Below are 24,261 nucleotides of genomic sequence, written 5' to 3'. Positions count from 1 at the left end.
CGTTGCTGCTAGTTCTTTCACATTGATGAGCCTTTGTCAAAAGGTCACCTTCGATGGAACGAACTTTAGCGAATAGATAAGATACATTCGCACTATTGCTCGCTATGAGGATAAGGAGTATGTCCTCGATGAGAAGCTCGAGAAAATCAACCCTGAAATCGCTACTCTGGCAGAAATGACCGCTTTTGAAACTCACGAGCGAGATGCAACGAAGGTACATTGCATCATGATAGCCACCATGAACTCCGAATTCCAAAAGTCCTATGAGGACATGTACCCGTACGAGATACATCAAGACTTATTGGAGAGATACCACCAAAACGCGAGACAAGAGCGTTATGAGATTTTCACTAACATGATTTCCGCTAAGATGGGTCATCGAGAGTCTCTTACCGTGCACCTGCAAAAGATGCAAAGGTATGTCGACCGCCTTCACAAGTTAAATGTTGACTTTGGGGAAGACTTGGCGATCGACATGGTGCTTCACTCTTTGCCTCCGAGCTACAATCAATTTAGGATGACTTACCACATGAACAAAGAGGAGGTCACCCTAAGCAAACTCCAAGGTCTCTTGAGGGTTGCTGAGAGCAACTTCAAGGACAAGTCTGTTGCACCAACTCCCAATCCGCCCGCTGCTCCTGTCTTGGCAATTGGACAAGGAAAGGGAAAGAAGAGGAAGGCTTCGTCTAAGAAACATCGTAAGGTTAAAGCCCGAGATGGTGCCTCTTCTAGTGGGACCAAAGTTGATCCTGCTAACCCCTGCCCTAACCCGAAGGAGGCAGAGTGCCACCACTGCCACAAGATAGGACATTGGAAGAGAAGCTGCCCAGAGTACCTGCAAGCCATCAAGGAAGGAAAGATCAAGCCATCTTTCGCAGGTATATACACAATTAAATCTAACGATTCTAATCATGCTATTTCTTGGGTTCTTGATACCGGTTGTGGTTACCACATTTGCTCTAATGTGCAGGGACTAAGAAGAAGTAGGGATGTGGAGCAAGGAAGGATCAATCTAATCATGGGGAACAGAAGATCGTCGCATGTGACCAAGATTGGAGTGTATTCTTTAGTGCTTAGGAATAGTTTATGTTTAGATTTGAAATTTTTTTGCTATTTGCCAGAAATGGCTAGAAACATCATTTCATTTCATGGTTTGTTTAGACAAGGTTTTAGATTTTCTTTTAATAATGAGAATGGTTCTATTTTAGCTTATCTAAATGGTGTCTTTTATTTTGAAGCTATACCATGTAATGGAATATATGAAACTGTTATGATTGTTGATAACTTAGGAAATGATGTTTTAAACATAGATTCTTCCAATAGTATGGATAGAGCATCCTTGTGGCACTGTCGTCTTGGACATGTCAACAAGAAACGCAAGCCCAACTCCAAAAGGATGGAGTGTTGGAGTCATTCAACCTTAGGGAAGATGACACGTGTGAGTCTTGTTTACTTGGAAAGATGACTAAGTCACCCTTCACAAGTACTTGCGAAAGGGGTGAGGGTCTATTGGACCTAATACATACCGATGTATGTGGACCGTTTAGATCAACCACGAAGGATGGGAACCGCTTCTACGTGACTTTTACCGATGACTATAGTAGATATGTGTATATCTACTTAATCAAGCAAAAGTCAGAAACTTTTGAAAAATTCAAAGAGTTCAAGAATGAAGTGGAGAATCAATTGGGCAGGAAAATCAAGATGCTTCGATCCGATCGAGGAGGAGAGTACCTAAGTCTTGAATTCCACGATTATCTCAAGGAGTGTGGAATAGTTTCACAATTGACGCCACCTAGGACACCACAATTGAATGGTGTGGCAGAAAGGCGTAATCGAACCTTATTGGATATGGTTCGCTCTATGATGAGTCGTGCTTCACTATCTATCTCTTTTTGGGGGTATGCCTTAGAGACTGCCGCCCATATCCTTAACCGAGTCCCTACTAAGAAGGTTGCCAAAACACCTCATGAGATGTGGACAGGGAAAGCTCCCTCGTTAGCACATATCAAGGTTTGGGGTTGCGAGACTTTCGGAAGACAAGATACTCATGACAAGCTCGAACCTCGTAGTGAGCGATGTATTTTCATCGGCTACCCGTAGAAATCCTTTGGATATATCATCTATAGACTGAAGGACAATGTTGTCTTCGTTGCGAGGAGAGGAGTTTTCCGAGAGCAAGAACTCATAAGCCAAAGAGACAGTGGGAGGCAAATCGAACTTGAAGAGATTCAAGAGTCGATAGATGAAGGAACCTCTACCGCTGGCATTCAACCCGAGGAGGAAACTCCGGTTGAACCGATTGACGAGTCCTTACCTCTTAGACGTTTCGATAGAGTTAGTGTTCAACCCCAGTTTTATGGTTTTCATATTACTACCGAAGGGGATACGTATATTAGTGATGGTACACTAATAAATCTTGATGAACCTAATAGCTATAAGGAAGCCATGGCAGGCCCGGAGTCTGCGAAATGGAAAGAGGCAATGGATAGCGAGATCCAATCCATGTATGATAACCAAGTTTGGAATTTGGTTGATTATGTGCCTGGACGTAAGACCGTTGGGTGCAAATGGATCTTCAAGAAGAAGACCGACGTGGATGGAAACGTACACACATATAAAGCGCGATTGGTCGCGAAGGGCTTTACTCAAACTCCCGGAGTTGACTACGATGAGACCTTCTCACCAGTTGCAAAGATAAAATCTATTAGAGTGATGCTAGCGATTGCCGCATTTCATGATTATGAGATTTGGCAAATGGATGTCAAGACCGCTTTTCTTAACGGAAAGTTGGCTGAGGATGTTTACATGGATCAGCCAGAGGGGTTTGTGGATCCGAAGCATCCGAATAGAGTGTGTAAGCTTGAGAAGTCAATTTATGGACTTAAGCAAGCGTCTCGCAGATGGAATCTTTGCTTCGATGAGAAAGTCAAAGAGTTTGGATTTGTACGAAGTGAAGATGAATCCTATGTATATGTCAAAGCCAGTGGGAGTATAGTAAGCTTCATCGTTTTATATGTCGATGACATATTGCTCATAGGAAACGACATCCCGACTCTCCAGGAGGTTAAGTCCTGGCTCGGGAAGTGCTTCTCTATGAAGGACCTCAGAGAGGCTTCTTATATTTTGGGAATAAGGATAGTAAGAGAGAGAAGTAAAAGACTAATAGGACTTAGTCAGAACACTTACTTGGAGAAGGTACTAAAACGTTTTAGTATGGAAAACTCGAAGAAAGGAGAATTACCGATACAAAGTAATGCCAAGTTGAGTAAGACTCAAAGTCCGAGTACCGAAGCTGAAATAGCAGAAATGAGCCGAGTACCATACACTTCCGCAGTTGGCTCAATCATGTACGCTATGACTTGTACTCGCCCTGATGTAGCCTTTGCTCTGAGCATGGTTAGTAGATATCAAGGGAACCCTGGCAGAGCCCATTGGATTGCGGTGAAGAATATCCTTAAGTACCTTCGGAGGACGAAGGAATGGTTCTTAGTCCTCGGAGGGAGTGATGAATTAAAGGTTCAAGGGTATAGTGACGCCAACTTTCAGACCGACAGAGACAACTACCGTTCGCAGTCGGGCTGGGTCTTTACCCTGAATGGAGGAGCAATGACTTGGAAAAGTTCCAAGCAGGAAACCGTAGTTGATTCAACGTGCGAATCAGAGTACATTGCAGCGAGTGAAGCGTCGATGGAGGCAATATGGCTGAAGAACTTCATCGGTGATCTTGGAGTTATACCCGCCATAAAGGAGCCCATGGAGATTTTCCGTGATAATGAAGGAGCGATTGCCTTGACCAAGGAACTGAGGGATCATGGTAGATCTAGACATATCGACAGAAAATATCACTTTATTAGACATCGTGTAGAAGAAGGACAACTCGTAGTGAAGAGGATATCATCAGAAGATAACCCAACAGATCCGCTTACGAAGGGACTGAGCAGGGTTAAGCACTTGCAGCATGCTAGGAGTATTGGGCTGAAGGATGATATTAGCATAAATTAGATAGTAGTAGAAACGTGTAATAGATAAATGTAATTAACATTTGATGATTAAATAAAGGAGTTTTATTTATGAGTAATGTTACTATCTTAAGTTAATTGTTTAGCTATTGTTTCATTTTGCATGTTTTGACTTCCAGAATAATTGGATTTGTTAAGAATAATCGAATTATTCAAATTGTCCACAATCGTTCATATGTTGGAAGTAGATATGAATGAAGATTGTCGTGAATTGGTGCGTAGATTGTCTAAATGGTATTAGACATAGCAAAAGATTGTTGCGACGTTCATGAGTGCTTATGAACTGTTTTTGAGTATTGGAACAAACCCGCGCTTGCTGGAATCACCATATGGAATATGACAAAAAGGGTGATCGCAAGACGATAATATCATATAGTCTTAAAACCTAGATATATGGTTTGTTATTTGTTAATTGGTTGTACATTGATAATGCGAAAACGCATCAGTAACTCGGTGTTATAAAACGCATTGTTGTGTATAGTTGATTAATGAATAAGTAAATGCATATAAGTCGAAGTTTATCTGTAACTTTTATCCTAAGAAGGTAAAAGCGATATCTCGGCCGCTCGATGATCTGAATTTGACTTATGTGCCGGGCCCGGTCAGAACTGAATTGATGTGTTCGATTAAGTTCTATGTCAAATAAATCGGAGATCGAGAAACCTAAATGCTAGACTAATCATTCCATAGAATTGTCAGCATGATATCTAACAGAGGACTGTACGATCCCTTATCTAAAGGACAAGATTGATTAGATCAGAGTTTGACAGCGTCCTTGAGAGCTACGATTGCAGATCGAATTGTACTTGTGCATATAGTTACCAGACTTATCCAAGTGGGAGACTGTTGGAATAGTGTCTAAGGCTGCAACTATATTAGGCAAGTATTTGACCTGATTGTGCATAGTCCCTTTGGACTGCCTTCACCATAGCAACTTGATAGGATGATTTATTATGAGAGAGTAATATTATTAATATATTATGAGAATAATATAAGGAATAATAATATTGTTATTTGATTAATATAAGTCATAAATTAATTAGTATTAATTTGGTGACTTAAAGAGATTAATTAAATAAAAGGGTATAAACTGTCAATTGTTTGATAGTTACACTTTAGACTGTAAATCCTTAAGAGATAGGGATTGGACGGATTCTAGAGCTTTGGATAGCACAAAATCGTCCATGACTTATCTATGGTAAGGATTTGGATTGCTTTAAGGAAAGGATTATCCAATTAGGGTTTAAGGTGAAACCCTTAAGGAGTCTACAAGTATAAATAGACCCCATGGCATAGGGAAATCGAATCTCTTCTCAAGTAAGAAAACCCCGGCCGATTTCCTCCTCCCCTCTCTCTCAAATCATCTTCATTGCTATTTGGTGTTTGTAAGCCATTAGAGGAGTGACAATTGTGACTCTAGAGCTCCAAGACAACAAGATCAAACAAGAGATTCAAAGGTAAACTTCTAGATCTGATTTTGTATTGTTTTATACCTAATTAGTCATTAGAAGTCTTGGATTCAAAGCATGTTTAATTAGAAAGCCTAGATCCAAGCATTAGGGTTTTGCATGCGCACATAGGAAAGTTCTTATGGCTAAAACCCATAAGTTAAGACACCCTAGGATATGGAAAAACACTTTGATTCAAGTGCTAGTAGTATCAAGGGTTGCATCTAAGGAGTGTATAGCCACTTAAGGGGGCTTTCGGTCCAAGTGGTATGTTTCTTGTGGTTTTCGGTATATATGGTTTTCGGTCCATATGGTTTTCGGTCCAAGAGGTTTTCGGTCCAAAAGGTTGGCCAAAAACTCTTGTTCTTTGATGCATAAGGTGATTTCCAAGGGCCTTCAACAAGAAAAGAAGTTTTCTAGACTCAATAATAAGCATTAGGAAAGGCTTAAGGTCTTAAATACACCTTTCTTTAGGGTTTTCGGTTTAAGGAGATGCACTAACCGAAAACCCCTTTTGTTCTTGGAAAAATGATGATTTCAAGGCTTTAAAACAAGTATTGTTACTAGGTAACAAGTATAAGAGATAGATACTTACAATATGGACGCAAAGAAGGGTGTTTTCGGCCCAAAACACTAGTCTGTGTTCTTAGTGTTCTTGGCGTAACTAAGAACACTTGAAGATCTACATAAATGGAATGATTTCATGGATGAAATCATGTAAAAACACTTGAATATGGGAGGAATCAACTAGATAGGGTAAGAAACACTTAATTTTTAAAGATCTAGAAGGAAAAATCAGATGATACTTGAGAGGATTTCGGTTCTTGTTCTTGAAAGAGTGAAAAAGTGAAAGATATGGCTAAGTGTCATATATTTATATACTCATGGGGGTTTTCGGTCCAAACACTATTTGGACCGAAAACTCCTAACTCTTGGAGTTTTTGCGAAAATGATGCACAATGAACCTAGGGCATCCTCTCTCCTGTTATTCTTTGAAGTACTAAGCTTTAAAACACTTAAACTGACTCCAAAGTGCTTAACAGATAGCAGGAACAAATCTGATTTCTATTGAAGTGAATGATTGTTCATAATAGAAATTCGGGTTGTCACATCACACACCTTTCTTTAATAGAAATTCCTTTTTAGTTAAATATTTTATTTTATAAAACTTCCATCATTTCCTTAGTTTGAGACCAGGAACACCCAAGGATATGCCTGAATCCCTCAAACCAAGGCTTTGATACCAACTTGTAACGACCCAAAAATCCAAGGTAGAAATTTCATTTTGATTATAATTAAAACATTAATGTAACTTTGTTCAAAACATTGAAAAGCATATCAAGTAAAACAATCATCAGAGTCTGATCCCAAAGATAACATGTTGCGGAAAACACGGGTGTAAGCGCTGCGATTGTCCCGATCTCTTTCATTTGAAAACTGGAGTACCTAAAACAAAACTGAAAACCATAAGCACAAAGCTTAGTGAGTTTCCCCAAATACCACATACCATACATATCAAACGATCCATACATGCCATACATAACTTTGAGCCATACATATCATTCATATATCATAATCAATAAAGGTGCAATGTGTCGCGCATAGTCTTGCCATTATGCCACGAGCCACCTCGTGGTCTTTCTTGCCAGACCGTGGCCACAACCATAGGTCTTATAGACAAGTGTCAGGAGCCACCTCCGAGTCTTTCATTCAAGAATCATAAAGACAACTAACATACGATCTACAATTACTTAACTAATATTTGCCAGAGTTCAGATTCTAGTCTTTCATACAGTGTACCAGGAGCCACCTCCTGGTCTTTCATGTAGTGTGCCAAGGGCTAACCTCGGGGTCTTCCTACAATCCATAAACCAAATGGTCCGGCATTGGTGCCTTCGGCCCATACGAACCGTGAGGAGACTCACCTTGAATGTTGAAGCTCACTACACGAAACCCTAGTTGCTGACCTGACGACTTCCCAAACTAGCAATACCCAAATAACGTCCAATTAGCAACTGAAACCCAAACCGTGATCCATAATCCAAACTTGGGGTAAAATTACCATTTTAACCCTGGCCCATCAAGACGTATAATCAAGGCCCAAGCCCAAAACAAATAAGGCCCAAAACTATAAATCCCTAAAGCCCACTAACGAACCAATTTTCTAAATCGGGCCGAATCCCATATGGGTCTTATCCTAAGCCCATATTTCCTATAATACAATTCAGGTTACCTCAAACACCCCTTGGGAAAAAATTGGTCAAAAACATAAGTCAAAAGTCAAATTCAACGCCAAAGTCAACGGTCCAGGTGACCCAACTCGCTGAGTTGGTCCTTCAACTTGCCGAGTTCTCATCAAACCGTAGAATCACAAAGAATCGATCCAACTTGCCGATTTCCCTTCAACTTGTTGAGTTTTCTCCTCATTTTCATCAGAAATAAGACAATCCGAAACCAACTCGTCGAGTTCTCCTATGAACTCGTCAAGTTCTTTAGCCAGCAAACCCACTTAATGTGTTAAGCCACTAAATCAACAAGTCAAGGCTTCAAATTGTAGATCTGGTCCCTTAAGGCTATATTGATGAGTAAAGTCTCCAACTTGACTCTTATGAAAGGCTATAAGAAGCTCAAAAGCTCAAAATAAGCTAGAAGAAAGGCTTAATGGATGCATGGAGCCCTTAAGACCATAAAGTTGGCACCTTTATGCCAAAAGAGCTCCTTAGTGTTGGATTAGGTGTCTAAGCCCATAGCTATAACTGGGATGTACTTGACCCGATAATAGCATGGTCCTTTTGGGTTGCCTTCACCAGTGCAATTTGATAGGATGGACTTTTGAGAATAAAGCTATTTGTGATTTATTAATATATTATAATTATAATATATTAATTGAGAAATCATATTATTTAATTAGTATTGATCAAGAATTAATTTTGTGATCAAAAGAGACTAATTAAATATACGGGGACTGATTAAGTAAATAAATGATTCTTATAGTGTGGGCCAATGATCCATGGTTAATTAGGATGGGCTAAACCAATATGATAGTCCATGGATAGTCCATGGAGGTTCAACCCATAGAGCCTAGGTAATATGAAAGCTCATGGTGCATTAGGGTTTGCATGGATGTAACCCTAACCTATGTAACACTATAAAAGGAACCCCTTAGAGCCAAAATCGGTTGCCCCATTCATTCTAAGAGAGTGATAATTGATTTTGTGCTAACTAGCTTATTCTCTCAAGTCTCCTCTTGCATTTGGTGTTTGTGACACATTAGAGGCATCACACTTGAGGTGCTAAATCTTTCAAGGCCAAGAACTTCAAACTACATAAGAGGTATTCATAAAACTATGAGTTTTATATTGCATACCCTCTATTGTATGCTAGTTAGGATGTATGCTTTGGAAAAATGAAAATGCATGTATAATTAGAGAAAACATAGATCCAAAGCAACTAGGGTTGCATGTGCACCATAAGAGTGTTATAGTGCTTAAAACCCAACACCTAGGACCCTAGATCTAAAAGGGTTTGTCCAAGTGGGATGTCCAACTCCCAAAAACCACTCCATTTGGACTATAAAACATGCAAAAGAACCCTAAGAAGGAGATCTATGAATTTACAAAGCAAGGTTGAGACTTTTTACCAGAAAAGTGTTGAAAATGAAGCAAGGGTTCGTGATGTAGCAATTCCTTCTTGTATCACCAACTCTCACCAAGCTTCCCTTCCTTTCAATGGCATCAAACACACCATAAAAGCACTCAAAATGGCTCACAATACGCAAAATGCCTTAGGGTTTCGAGGTTATGGTTTAGGACAATGGTGGCTAGAAATGAGGCAACCATATGAGGTTTAAGTTGTTTAAATAGGGTGCATAACCCTAAAATTAGGGTTTCCTAAACCACGTCCAACTCGTTGAGTTGGTCTGCTCCAACTCGTCAAGTTGGTCTTCAAAAACACGTGCGACCAACATTTCCAACACATCGAGTTTCTTCCCCCAAAATCGATGATTTGGCCTTTAGAAATGAGGTTTTATGTCTATAATTAACCTTCTAGATTATGTATGTTACTCTCTCTCTCTCACTCTCTCATTTTTTTGTCATTCCATGTTACTCTGAAAATAGAGTTTTTTAGTGTCTGAGTTTCGCCCTTGTAACTATCTTGTATAAGAATGGAGAAAAGAGTCTATAGCAAGGTTTACTTGTATATGTTTTGGTGTATAAACGTTCTAATTCGTAGTGAATGAATTGAACATGTTGGGAAAATTGTGAGTTTGTCATTTTCTACATGGTATTAGAGCTAGTAGTTGCTCCAGTCATCATTTTCCACTCAACAAGGACACATCAAAAACTCCTTCGTACATAAGGTTAGGGCTTCTGACCTTTCTTTCTCTTTATATGTTGTGCTTCCTTGTAGATCTGACATAGATTGTGTCAATCTAAGTATTCCTTGTGATATTCTTTATAGATCTGAAACTAAACTGATTGTGTGGATCTAGGGTTTCTCATTTTCGCGATCTGATTGGTCGTTTTTTCTTTTCTTTTTTGTTGTGTTCTCTGTACTACGAGTTGTTCTCTTCTTTACAGATCCCAACAGGGCCGGTCCTAAAGAATTAAATATCCTTAAAGGCCCAGTACAAGCCAGAAAAAGGGCCCTTATCATTATTACAAGTTTTTATTTTTATATAAAAATATATAATAAAAGAAATTGGACCTTCTGCAGCTACCCACTTTGCCCCACCCCCCCCCCCCTCAATGCCCCCATGGATCCCAATTGATTGTCTATGCTGATCTAGAAGGATCTTGACCTCCTTGGTAGATGTTGTGTTCTTTTCTAAATTCTACAATCTAATCTCTGTTAAGTTCCGATTAGCTATAACAGGGAAAATATATTATTTCGATTTATTCTAGTACAAACAACGAAAATATGTGTGTTGGCTCACATTTGTATCATCATCTTCAACGACTGAACGATTTTCTTGGAATCATCTCCATGATTCATGTTTGGTTGTTTTTGGTCTTCAATAATTTATTATTAAATTCTGTTATAATTTCCTACCATTGTTGGATCATGATGCCAGTTTTTAAGTATAATAAAACAAGAAGCAACAACGTGAATTTATCAAAAACATCATGACTACACCAAGGAAGGTTAATAAAATAACTATTAGATGATGTCAAGAAGAATTTCAAAGACTCTAAGTAGAGCCTCTTTATAACATCCACCCTTTGACTTGAAACAAGCAAGATCCTCAAGTTCCTTGTTCTTATATGCCAAGAAAAATCAAAATATGCTTGTAAGAGATTAGTTGTGCTACCAAAAGAGAGAGGTGGGGGAGAGGAGGTAAGATCTAAATTAGAGTGATGAGCCACAAGGGATTTCATGTCTTATATAATGTGTAAACCCTAGGAGTTTCTTTTGTGTCAAAGTTTTGTAACATCCATAAAATTCATGAAAATTTAAAACTTTTCAAACATCCAAAAAACCATTATTTATTAAAAAATGTTTTCAAAATAGTTTCATATCAGAGTATCCCAGAAATCAAAATCATAAAATGCAAGGAGGTGCACGATCACGCCTTCGCCTTCCTGTGATCATCCGAAGTACCTGAAACAAAATCCAAACTGTAAGTCCAAAGCTTCCAAAGCTTAGTGAGTTCCCCCAAAATATCAATGCCATACAAACCATAACCATATCATAACAAATAAACAACATACACATAGAGTCTTCAGTATGACTGGACCACCCTCATCGGGCCTTCAATCTATCTGGCCCACTCTCAGAACCTTCAGCATGTCCGGTCCGCCCTCCCGGGCCTTCAGCCTGTCTGGACCGTTCTCCGGGCCTTCGACCTGATTGATACGCCCTAATAAGTCTGCAGTCTATCCGGTCCGCCCTGGGTCTGTTGGCCTACAGCACGAAGTAGGTCCGCCTTAACCCACCCACAATCATACAATCAATCACACAAAAAATAATATGCTAGCTATAATGCACAAACAGTCAAACCAATCTAACATATCACTAATCATAACATTATCCTATATATCAGGATACCGATCTACAAGTCAATAACATAACATCATCCTATATTCCAGGATACCGACCTAACAGGTCACTAACATAGCATTATCCTATATACTAGGATACCGACCTAACAGGTCACTAAGCATATCATCATGCAATAACCATGATAATAATCCAAAAAGGGTCGACATTGGCGCCTTTGACTCTGTTAGTATAGTGAGGACAACTCACCTCACCAACAGTGCTAAATCAAGAAGATTAATCCCCAACTCTCAGCTCCAAACTCAACTGCCTGTAACCATCATATAACTGATTCCATTAAAATCCTAAATTACCAAAATACCATCTGAAGTCAAACTTGGTCAGCCCTTGGTCAAAGTCAAAGTAAACGGTCAAGGTCAACAGTCCATGTTGACCCAACTCATCGAGTCTATCCACTGACTCGTCGAGTTCTTTCAGAACTCAGAAACCGAAAACTAGGGCCAACTCACCGAGTTACCTGAGTAACTCGTCGAGTTCCTTCAGAACTCCGAAACCGAAAACTTGAGTCGACTCGTCGAGTTCTTTAGTGTCCAAAGATCGGGAAAACCCTCATCAACTTGCCGAGCCATCTCACCCACTCGTCGAGTTCACTCAGAATCCAGAAGGTGGGTAAACCTTACACAACTTGTCGAGTTCTTTCGGCCCTTTTCTCATTCATATGCTTTTAAGTGAAACCAAGGCTCCAAACTGTAGATCTAGCTTCCTAGTGTGTAGTTATCACGTAAAGTTGCCAACTTTACGGTCATGCAAGGCCTCAAGAGACTAAGACACCTAAAACTAACCTTAGGAAGAGGTTTAGGGCATATAGAAGGGCTAAAGCTTGCTAAAGTCAGGAACTTTCTATCCATGAGGGCTTTGAGGAGTCCAGATCTGATCTCCTCACCCCAAAACGTGCTCATAACCATAAATGCTTCAAGAATAATCTAGAAATAACCCTAAAAACTTTGAATGGAGAGATCTAACAAGAAAATAATCAAGGTAACGACTTTTTACCTTCAAATGAATGCCAAATCGAAGTAGATGCTAGATCTACAACCCCCTTCTCGTTCCAAGCTTCTCAATCCTCAAGCCTCTTCAAGAAATGCAACAAACACACACTCTTTTAGCCTCACGCACACTCAAAGGGAGGTTAGCTCGATTAGAGTTTATCTCTGGATGTGAAGGTGGTCAGGGAGGCTGGATAGAGGACTTAAGGTCCATTAAATAGGGTGCAAACCCTAAAAATTAGGGTTTTCATGCACAACCTCAACTCGTCGAGTTGGGGTCCTCCAACTCGTCGAGTATGTCATATAGTTCACGCGGCCTGATTCGTTTCTACACGACGAGTTAGGGTACCCAACTCGTTGAGTAGGTCTAAAAATGTGAAAATAAAAGCTTCAAATTAATACCTGGGAGTCAGGATGTTACAAGTTTGCTCAATTACGGTAACAATACCATAATTCAAGCTTCGAGACTTTATTGCATAAAATTTCATTATCCATAGTTTTTAGGGAATTCATTATTTACTAATAAATAACAAATTTGTCCATCTATTTATTATTATTATTTCGGTTTTAGCCAAGTATATAACCCAATAGACCCATGTATCTATTAGTGGCTTTCTTTTGTGGATGATTTTTGTGTCTGGTTTCTCTCATTACATATGAAGCACGAACTTGATGACTTAGACTTATATGTGTCGTGGAAACATATTGTAAAAGATGCTAAAAAGCATCTGTTTATATATAAAACATGCTTTTAAGAATCATTGCTGTTATAAGTTGTATTGAGAAGGAAATTTAGCTTAAATTATTAGCAATGAAGAATGAATTGAATACTATGAAGGATGATGAGAGAAAGTGTTGGGTATAAATGGAATGAATAGGAGGAAAAATGGGAATAATGATAATGGGAATTAACAGTAGTATGAGGATATTTGATTGGTTATGGAGTGGAGAGGCTGTGAGACTGATCCTTTGGTATGGTTGGATTGATTTTTGGAGAAAGATTTTGGTTGATAGTTGTATTCTCAAATAAATTGACGGATTTTGTTACTTTTTTGGAAGCTTTCTTCTGAACATAGTAACTTGTACCTATGGGAATTCTTATTTGGATATGATCATTTTTGAGATTATACAAATAAGGGTTTCTGGACACGTGATTGATGCCGTGTCTAGAATGCAACTTAATGAGTTCCTCTTATGGAGAAATGGTTGGATTGTTTCTGTTTGGTTATATTTGTTATGCAGGATTATTACTCATGTTATTCAGGTATGGGATTGGAGATATCGAATTCTCACACTTTTGAATAGCTTGATTGATTACTGGAGGTGGACTATGGGCTGGCAATATAGATGGTGGTCCCAGGTGGATCAGTTGATGAGTAATAAGAGGAATAGAGGTCTGATTATATAATATGATTTGCTTTGCAAGGAAGGATGGCGGTATGAAGATTGGAAGTTTGGCAGTAGGGACTGGACTGATAGATTTTGGTTACTGTATCATAGTGTTGGCTGGGTGATTTGCAGTATGCTTGTTAATTTTGGAGTTTTCAGTTGGTTGATTTGTTGTATTATTTGTTTGGTAGGTTATTAAGGTTAGTCAATTGGACAATGGGTTTTTTTAAAGGCCTTACCCCTTGCATTGGTTTGGTTGATTTGATGTGGTTATGGTCTTGCAAAGGGCTGAAGTTACCTTTTTTTCCCACCTCTAATAAGTCTTTGGACTAATCTTGGGGCTAGGAAGGTTGGTTGGGGTACTTTTGGGTATTATTTGATGCTTAAAAAATGGTTAGGTAGTTGGTTATGGATAGGTTGGAAAGAATAGGTGTTGTGGTTTGTTTTGGATTGTTTATTTGTATTCTTTTATTCTTTCTTAATAAAGTTTGCTAAGCTTTGGCTCTTTCAAAAACAAAAAAAAAAAAAAAAAAAAAACATGCCTTTAAGAATTTGATGGGTTTGAATGAATTTGTAACATTTAGAAGAGGAGTCCACTTGTTTCCTTCTTCAATCTGTGTTCATATTCTCATTTATTATGTAGTGTAATTGATAAGCAATTTGGCTACTACGATGAAATCGTGGAGGATATGCACTTTGTGTCAATATAACTCCAATTATGTCTTATCTTTTTTTTTTTTGTATTTAAAATAGAATATAACATCCCCAATGGCATATCATCGAGTTCCAATACAATGCTAGTAAACTCTCGGATATAGTCATAAATAGTACTTTTACGGATGATGAAGTTTTCTTTTGCTTTTAACCCGATATTATGGGGGTATGAAGTGTTTCTGTGTCTTAGGAATGTTGGGCAACGATAATCTTAGTGGCATATGTATGATACATATTGCTTGAGTTCAAAAAAAAAAAATCTTCGCCATGATGGTATTCTTGTGTCACCGAACATCTCAATTTTAGGGACCTTCAAACATGGAAAAGGAGCGTCATAGTTTTCATTATTATTTAACGGCTTGTAGATCGCTTAAATATCATTTATTGTCGACGCTTGGAATCTAGTTCCCCATGTATATTGTGGACTTGATGGTTGTCGAGATCTCAATGTTCTCGTAGACGAGCATCTTGAGTATCACTTCCATATTTACAATATGTACCTTGAGTCCATTGACTAAAAACTCAAGTTAGGAGATGTGAGACTCCACTGCTTCACAGAAAGTATTGACATGAGGTCGTAAGTTTCTCCTTGATTTGGATCATTGTATATGTTTTTTGGTGGGGATTGTCACTGCCCAAGTATTTACTTATCCTGCACCTTGTCTTCTCATGCCATCGTGCTGCTTTTTTCTTCAAAGTTCAAACTTGAACCATGCTCAACTACCAACTAATTTTTAAGGATACAAATTTTCAACTTCTTATAAGCTTGAAGATCTACCCAAGGCTCAGGTAAACCGTACAATAATACTTTGAAGAGGCATGAAGCAATTGTAGATGATATCAAGAACAAGTATACAAAAAGGACTTCAATACTTAGAAAAATGTTTAGTAGTTGATATTGATATTTAAAATGCAGTGAAAACTTAGCCTATTTATAGACAATCCCAAATACGTTATGAATGAATAGGAAATAATGGGACACATTCTAGAAATAACAAAGAACACTAAAGATATATCTAGAACTCCCTTTGTTTCTTCTATATGGGCTATCATGGAACTATGGGCTACCCACTTATCTTGGGCCAAGTTTATCCTCCAGTTCTGAATCGACTATTCTTCACGTCGAACGGTTATACTAGAAAGTAGAAACGCCTCTTCGAGCGTATCCGCCGCCCACGCCGTTGCTGGACTACTCGCCGCCATCGTACGGAGGATACACCGTCCATGGCTACACCGTCGTGTAACGAAGCCGTTTCCTGTCTCTGATGGAATATGAAGAGTAATCTCTTACTTCATCACATACCTGTAAAATTTGATGTTTTTGATTCCTATTGAACCTTACATATTTTCTTATTTCAAATTGATAATTGAACCTTGTAATTACTCCCCAATCCCTAAAATTTCCGCGTTTGGATATCAAAATTAATGAATTCTTCTTATTATGGATTATATCTTATCGTAGAAATCAACGACATATTGAAAACGTAACAAATCTGAAACTTTTCCGTGTTAAAATATCGAGAAAAACTGCCTACTTTGATCTTGAAATGTATGAATTGGGTAATCATGTTTTCAGCTCGATTTTAACAAATCATTAATTAATTCGTTGATTTAGGCTGTTGAATCCTTCAGAACATGTTTGTATTGTTGTGAACTGTAAGGAGTTTTTAAATTCGTGAGCTTATGTGTTTGGATTCTGTCATTTAGAATTAGGGTTTAGTGGAAAACCTAATTCTCATTAATATTAACACACAATCCCTTTTTTTAATTTATTCTACATGTTTTCTATTATATTTACAGGGATTCACATCTCCAACTTGATCAAATTAACTCAATTTTAAGGGTATTGAAATAAGACATCATTTTCTCTCTCGCAATGTTGAGGTCTAAAGCAATAACTGGTCTCATTAAACCAACCAGTCGACTCAGTATATTCAAAATACCAATCTCGCCCTTTAGTCAAACTACAAACACACAAGATCAAACACCAATTCTACAAAGATTCCAAAACGTGTCCAAAAAGGACAAAATTACTGTTCTCGTAAGCAAACTCGTTGCCGTTGAGAACACAAAAGAAGCGGTCTACGGTACCCTCGACGCGTGGGTTGCGGAGGAACGCGAGTTCCCAATCGGACGAGTCAAAACCGCATTGTTGACTCTCGAAAAAAAGGAAAAATGGCATAAAGTTGTACAAGTTATAAAATGGATGTTAAGTAAAGGACATGGGACAACAATTGGGACATATGGACAATTAATAAGGGCCTTAGATATGGATAATAGAGTAGAAGAGGCAAAGAGGTTATGGGGTAGGAAACTTGGTAGGAATGTGGAATTGGTGCCTTGGAAAGTATGTGAAATTATGGTATCGGTGTATTATCGAAATGAGATGTGGAAAGAGATTGTGAAGCTTTTTGAAGAGCTTGAAGGGCGTAATCGGAAATGTACGGATAAAGTTATTGTGGAAAGGGTGGCGGAGTCGTATGGGAAGTTAGGTTTAGTTGAAGAGAAGGAGGGGGTTTTGGTTAAATATAAGAGTTTGTTTAGCAAGAGTAGGGGCAAATATGGAAGGAAATCAAGTAAGGAGTTATTGAAAATTGACTTAAGTCAATGATTTTAGAAAGGATAGATAACCTAGAAGAAGGGATGATGTATTATGTTATTATGTGTTTCCATAAATTTGATTTTGATTATGTGTATTATGTTATTATAAGTTTCTTGAATATTGCAATAATCATTTCAATACAATGGAATCAAACATTCACTGCAAGAAAAGTTGGGACGGTTGATTAATCTTTAACTTGTGAACTATGTAGAGTTAATAATTGATGCGTTAGGGTTACAAAAAAGAGAACGAAATATACTTCTATTTTTTTTTTTCACTTTTATTTTTTTTCTCTTATATCTTGCTAAAGTCTTAAATTATGAGATTTGTTATATTGAATAAAATTAATAAATTTTTGTTATTGTTATCGTCTAAAAGTAGTAGAAAAATGGTTAAAAAAAATTAGTAGGAGGATATTTAATTTATCTTTTAAAAAAGGCTTGGTGTCCGTCTTTGAAATAGTATATAGCATCATTGACATATCATCGAACACATACAATGCTAGTGAATTATATGATATACTCGAAAATAGCATTTTTACGGATCGGTGAAGTTTCTCTTTGCTTTTAACTCGGTATTATGGGGGTATGAAGTGTTTTTGTAACTCAAAATTAAATTGGTCCTTAATATTGATATTACAGATACCTTTCACGAGGTCGGTATGTTTCCTTCTCCAATATAGTTGGGTTGAGTCTCTTGGGAATGTTGGGCATCGATGATCTTAGTGTCATTGGGTATGATACATATAACCTTGACATATTGGATGACTTTGAAGAAAAATTTATTTGCCATGATGGCAATCTCGTGTCATTGAACATCTTGATTTTAGGGACTTTCAAACATGGAAAAGGAACACCATATTTTTGCTATTATTTCTTGGCTCGTTCTATCACTTGAAGATCATTTATTCTCGACGCTTAAAATCTAGTTCCACGTGTATGCTATGGAATTGGTGAGCACTTGGTGGACTTGGTGGTTGTCGAGGTATCAATGTTCTCTTGGTGAGTATCTTAATTATCACTTCCATATTCACAATCACCGCTAGAAAACAGGGGCTTTACACACAAAAACTGTCTAGAGAAAATTTCCGTAGGTAATTACCGACGAAATTGATGCCCTAATTTAGTAACGAAATTATGACGGAATAGTGACAGAAGATATGTCGTCAGACTAGCTACGGTAGCTATGAAATACCGACGAGTTATTATAATTTCAATTATCGTTATTGTTATTGTTATTGTTATTATTGTTGTTGTTGTTGTTGTTGTTATTATTATTATTATTATTATTATTATTATTATTATTATTATCATTATCGTTGTTGTTGTTATTATTATTATTATTATTATTATTATTATTATTATTATTATTATTATCGTTGTTATTATTGTTATTATTATCGTTATCGTTATCGTTATTACAATTAGTATTACTATTATTATTATTACTATTACTATCACTATCACTGCTATTATTATTATTACTATTATTGCTCTTACTAGTATTACTATTACTACTATTATTATCATTATTATTATTATTTTTCATTATTCGAGTACTAAAACATAGTTTTTTCGGTTCGTTTTTTACATACTTATCATGTGTATAGACATACATAATTGTATTACATATACATGCATTCGTATTACATGTAGAGAGAAAAAAAATCAAAAAAACTATATTTAACACATGAACAATTAAAAATGATATTAATAGTACTAATAATAATATTTAATACACGAATAAGTGAAAGAAAAGCTATGTTTGTATGTGTATGTATGTATGTATGTATGTATGTGTGTATATGTGTATGCGTTTGTGAATGTATGTGTATGTGTGTCTAAGTGTATGTTTATGTATGTGTGTATATATGTGTATGTATGTATGTACGTGTATGTGCGTGTGTATGTATGTCTATGGGTGAAAGTAGTGATTGTAATGTTACATGACTAACAGATCGAAAAGGTGCGCACTGCTATACATACATAGATATTAAGTATAAATTGGTGAAAGTGCACATAATCATGTATAGTAGACGTTCAAAAAAATGAAGCAAAAAAACGACGTTTGGTACCCGAAATGTCGAAAATAAGGAAAATTCGTAGGTAATTCGTCGAAAAATAGTGACAGAATATCGAATGTATTCTGACAGATGGCCATTTCCGTAGGTAATCTGTCGAAAAATAGCGAGGGATTGCTTACGGAAGCGGCCATATGTCAGAATTCCATCACTATTTTGTCTCTATTTCCGACAGATTACCAACGAATTTTTCTTATTTTTGACAGTCCGAGCACCGAACATCATTTTTTCCTCATGTCAACTATACATGATTATCTACACTTTCAACAACTTATACCTAATATATACATGTGTATAGTGATGTGCACCTTTCGATCTGATACTCATTTCATGCTTTAACATTACAATCATTACTTTCACCTACATATAGACACACATACATACGTACACATACGTACATATACATACACATACACATATACAAATATATATATATATATATATATATATATATATACACACACATACAAACATACATACATATAAATATACACACATACATATATAATAATAATAATAATAATAATAATAATAATAGTAATAGTAATAAGAATAATAAGAATAAGAATAAGAATACGAATAACAATAACAATAACAATAACCATAACAATAACAATTGTCACACCCCTTAACCAGAACGGCGGAAACGTCTGGGGCTGACTTCATGTATAGTATCATAACAATTGAATAATAGAGATCAAAACATTACAAGAATTGAATTGCATATTTAATAAGTTTACATTGTGCTCAAAAATATTGTTTACGTGATCAAATGCATGTGTCAAAAATGAAATAACAAGATGCGACGACGTCCCATTCACCAAAATCTCTTGTAGTTACCTGTTTACTGGTTTCCTGAGAATACAAGTGATTTTAAAAAGTGTCAACAATTAAGTTGGTGAGTTCATAAGCGTTTTTGTATGAGAAAGATTTGTAACTGTTTCTCGAAAATGATAGTGTATACTTTTAGAAAATCCAATATTTTCTTTATAAATGAACTGTAAGTCTTAATCCAAAGACTAAGTAATGTTGTGCTGAAATGTAGTGTTATGAAGTTTTATCTTTATATAAAACTACTTAAACATATGTTATCGTCGTTGTAAGTCTTAACCCAAGACTAAAATGTAAGTGATGTCTGGAAAATATTTTTAGTAAGATTTATCTTTTTGTGAAAACTATTCAAGTGTACTCTAGTCCATAAATCAAAATATTTTATTAATACCCTATGCGAGTTATTATAAGCATACAAATACGACTAGTTGGCCTAAACGGCGCTCTTCAGGCGTCGGAACTGTTAAGACATTTGTCACCCTAGACTGGCTAGTCTAACTGTAACGAACAGCTGAGGTGCGGGGTTGTGAATCCCGTATAGATCTATAAAAAAGTGTCACGTTCTCCCCCCAAGAGACTCTGGTTATAATGCAGGACTTAATGTGTACTCTGGTAGGTACAGTGAAACTGAATGTCTCACAATTAGTATCAACCGGTTTATGTCTATTATACTGAAAGCCGTTTTCTTGTAAATGGTAATTATACCATTAAATAACTATATGTTTCTTCTGAAAAGGAAATGTAGTTTTGTGACACCCAAACTATACCAATTATAGTTTATCATGTTTGTTTGTTAAGAACATTTATATAATCATTTATATAAATATATGGTAATCATCTTGTCTAGCTTCAAAGTGTATACTCAAAACATTTATACCTTTGGGTTGTAATCCACAAACTCGTGGAATAACTAGAATGTACTCCTTTTTGTTAAAAAAGCTATATCTTGGTAAAAAGCTTCCAATAACCTTATTGTTTTACAAATCAAAATTTCTCTCATGATTTTTATAACGTAGATCATGTTTTGTTTTTGTTAGTTTTGCATTTGAAAACTAATATATCGCAAATATTTGTACAAAAGCTAGTAATAATCACACCTTATGCGAATAATGGATTATATTTTAACATAAAGATGAAACATGCAAGTATTTGTATGATAAAAAAATTTTGATTTGTATCCCCCCCCTTAAAACATGAAAATCTCGAAAATGTGGGGGTATGAACTCACCTAGAGTGGATTTGTGGGTTGTTTGAGGAGATGGTGTGAAGATCTTTAAGCCTAAACACTTGAATATGGTTGATGATCTCTCTTGGAATGATATTATCCTAAGAGTTTTAACACATAATAATGTGTGTAAATAGGATGAAACTAACATGAAAGTGTATAAAAACACTAGATTATCAAGAAAAGCTTACCAAAATACTATGATTAAGCTTGAAGATTTTAATCCTTGGAAACTTTTGGACTTGAACTTTGAGAGGATTTGGTGTAACTGGAAGCAGAAATGAAAAAGGTGGAATGATTTATGGTGAAATCATTATAATAGAAAGAGGTACTGTGAGGTGGTGTTTTCTTGGTAACCTGGTGGATAAATACATGGGATACTGCTGGGTATTGTTTCTTATTGGAAATGGGTGAAATACATCAATTCATAAAGTAAAACTCCTCCTTTCTCTTTATTACCACCAAAATCACCTTAGGAAGGATCACATGGGTGATTTTGGCCAAGGCATGACCGAAATCACTTTGTACCCATGTGATTTCGGTCCTAATCCATCCATACATGTTGATTTTGGCATTCATACAACCGAACTCACAAGGTGGGTGGGGTACTAGGCCAAAAACTATAAAGTAATATTTTAAATTCATGATTTATGTTCCAACTATTTGGCTTTGTTTGACTTTTAATTGTTTACTACAAACATGATTTTCAAAGTATGCATATATACATACATATGCTTATACAAATAATTCCCTTTTGGCTTTCAAAATTGTATTGCAACAAGGTTACATTGTGGTTGTACTTATACATAGCTACATTTTAAACCTTGCTTACGCGAAATTTTCCAGTTGTCATAATAATAATTAAATAAAACAAAAATGTAATTGTATAAAATTAATAATGGAGCTTATTAGCATGGATGTGGAATCTATTTGGCTAAATCTACACGAGACCATAGTTCGAATCCTACCCCAACATTTTTTTCTAATTTTTTGTCCTTTGCATATATAAAATGTAACATCCGAATCCCTAAGGTATTTAATTTCTTGAATTTCTAGCTTTTGGAAGAGGGTCACAACATGAGATATGATGGTCACATTGTGAGCGATCGTTGACCAGTTGACATGCATCTTTTTGAGTCTCACGATGTGAGGCATAAGGTCTCACGACATGAGCACGACCTAATAACCTAAAACACTAATGTCAGAGTATTTAACGGAATGAGAGGCTAAGGTTGCCCATCCTGAGCCTTTTTCACCCTGTAGTCTCCTGGAATCCTATTTTCGACCCTCTTTTGTGACATCCCCAAAATCACTGCCAAAAAAGACCGGTTTAATTTATGCTTTTAAAACAATTTCAGAGTAATCCTTTGATTAAAAGAGTTGCAGAATTTGTTCCCAAAACAAAATATGATAAAGTAAGATTTACCAAAGCATTTCTTAAAGAAATGTATTTTCATTATATAACAAAACTCGGGATGTCATGTTCCGATAAACAGATCAAAAGCATAAACATTACAAAATAGACCTTACAACAGTTAAATATAACAACATGTCTATAATCCAAAAATAATCTTGACAAGTCATCCAACTTATGCTTTGGGGCCACTATCTGTAATACAAAGAAAACTGAGTGGGTCAGGCTTGGGAGTCTGGTGAGCATATAGGGTTTTCAACCCACAATAAATAATTATTTTTAATTCCACCAACCAACAATAACCCAATTACCCATTCCCGTTATTTTCACTTTACGTCCCTAAGACAACTAACACAAGGGACCTAGTCTAAGAATATTTCATCAGGGCGACAACACATGCATTCGGGGGTTTCCCGGCAATATATGTCAAATAAGGCAACCATGAGGGGGATGGAGTATAGCGAATGAACACCCAAGTTCATTAACACCTACTGGTGGCGAGTCTGCTAGCGTTCCAAAGGACTGTCTAGAAAAGTCTGTGGTCGTCATCTAAAATCTGCTAGATGACTGAATCAAAAACAACATCGAGGTATCTCTTCATTTTAACACACATCAACTATCTACCCATGTTTTACCCAACACTTTTGTAGATAAAAATACATATACAATTTAAAATTTGTATAAAACATTTATTCAACACTTATTTCAAATAAAAAATAATGTATGAACACATAACACGTATTTTATATAGAATACTTTGTATCAGTGTGTTAGAAGCAAAGGAATATACACTCACTTCAAATAAACAACAATATATGTACACATAACACGTATTTCAAAGAAAATACTTCATATTTATGTGTTAGAAGAAAGTAACCACACACTCACTTGATCAGAAGATGATCAGACAGCACTACGACTTGTAAATGGTAGTATTCTTCGGTGAAACCGGGTGATCTCCACAAAAACCGGGCTTCTCGCGGGCAGAGCTTCAGCTCGGAAACTTTACTTCTCGGGATCTTCGGGGCTTCAGGACTTGCTTCGAGCCTCGGGAATGATATCGGGGCTTCGTGATATTTCTTGCATGAAAAATGAGGTAAAACGAGAGAGAGAGAAAAGAGAAGAGAAAAAGAGCAAAGAACTCGGCTGCCCTCGCATCCCTTTTATAGGGGCTGAAACCTTCGATTACGCTGGGCGTAATCTTAGGTACACGCGGCGTAACCCGGATAAGTCCGGTGACTCCCCCCCCCCCCCCCCCCCCCCCCCCCCCGGATAATATCAGATTTTATATTTAAATTTAATATTCTAATTATTTAATAAACTTCAAAAATTCATATCTTCCTCATACAAATTCTGTTTTTGACGTTCTTTATATCCATGCGTAGGTGATACTACGCTCTACAAGGTTCGTTTTGACTCCGTCGACTAATTTTGAATTTATTTTTATTATTTATTTTTAGTAGGACGGGACAGGAAAACTCCGTTTTAAA

General features: G+C 36.7%; 1 protein-coding gene across 1 annotated transcript; it reads left to right on the top strand.

Annotated features, from left to right (window-relative positions):
* Window positions 1-15,688: 15,688 nt before the first annotated feature.
* Window positions 15,689-17,364, top strand: LOC111882087 (pentatricopeptide repeat-containing protein At4g21190). The gene is made up of 2 exons (XM_023878451.3): window positions 15,689-15,898; window positions 16,420-17,364. Exon 2 carries the CDS (start codon window positions 16,496-16,498, stop codon window positions 17,228-17,230), a length of 735 nt encoding a protein of 244 aa, XP_023734219.1. The 5' UTR covers window positions 15,689-15,898; window positions 16,420-16,495; the 3' UTR covers window positions 17,231-17,364.
* The last annotated feature ends 6,897 nt before the right edge of the window (window positions 17,365-24,261 follow it).

This window comes from Lactuca sativa, chromosome 2, assembly GCF_002870075.4.
Source record: "Lactuca sativa cultivar Salinas chromosome 2, Lsat_Salinas_v11, whole genome shotgun sequence".
Lineage (NCBI taxonomy): Eukaryota > Viridiplantae > Streptophyta > Magnoliopsida > Asterales > Asteraceae > Lactuca > Lactuca sativa.
The sequence above is the reverse complement of the archived record's forward strand: the minus strand, read 5'-3'. Positions and strand labels throughout refer to the sequence as shown.

Bases quoted from the DNA above. Each gene is read 5' to 3' on its own strand.
- LOC111882087 (XM_023878451.3), top strand. From the start codon at position 16,496: ATGTTGAGGTCTAAAGCAATAACTGGTCTCATTAAACCAACCAGTCGA.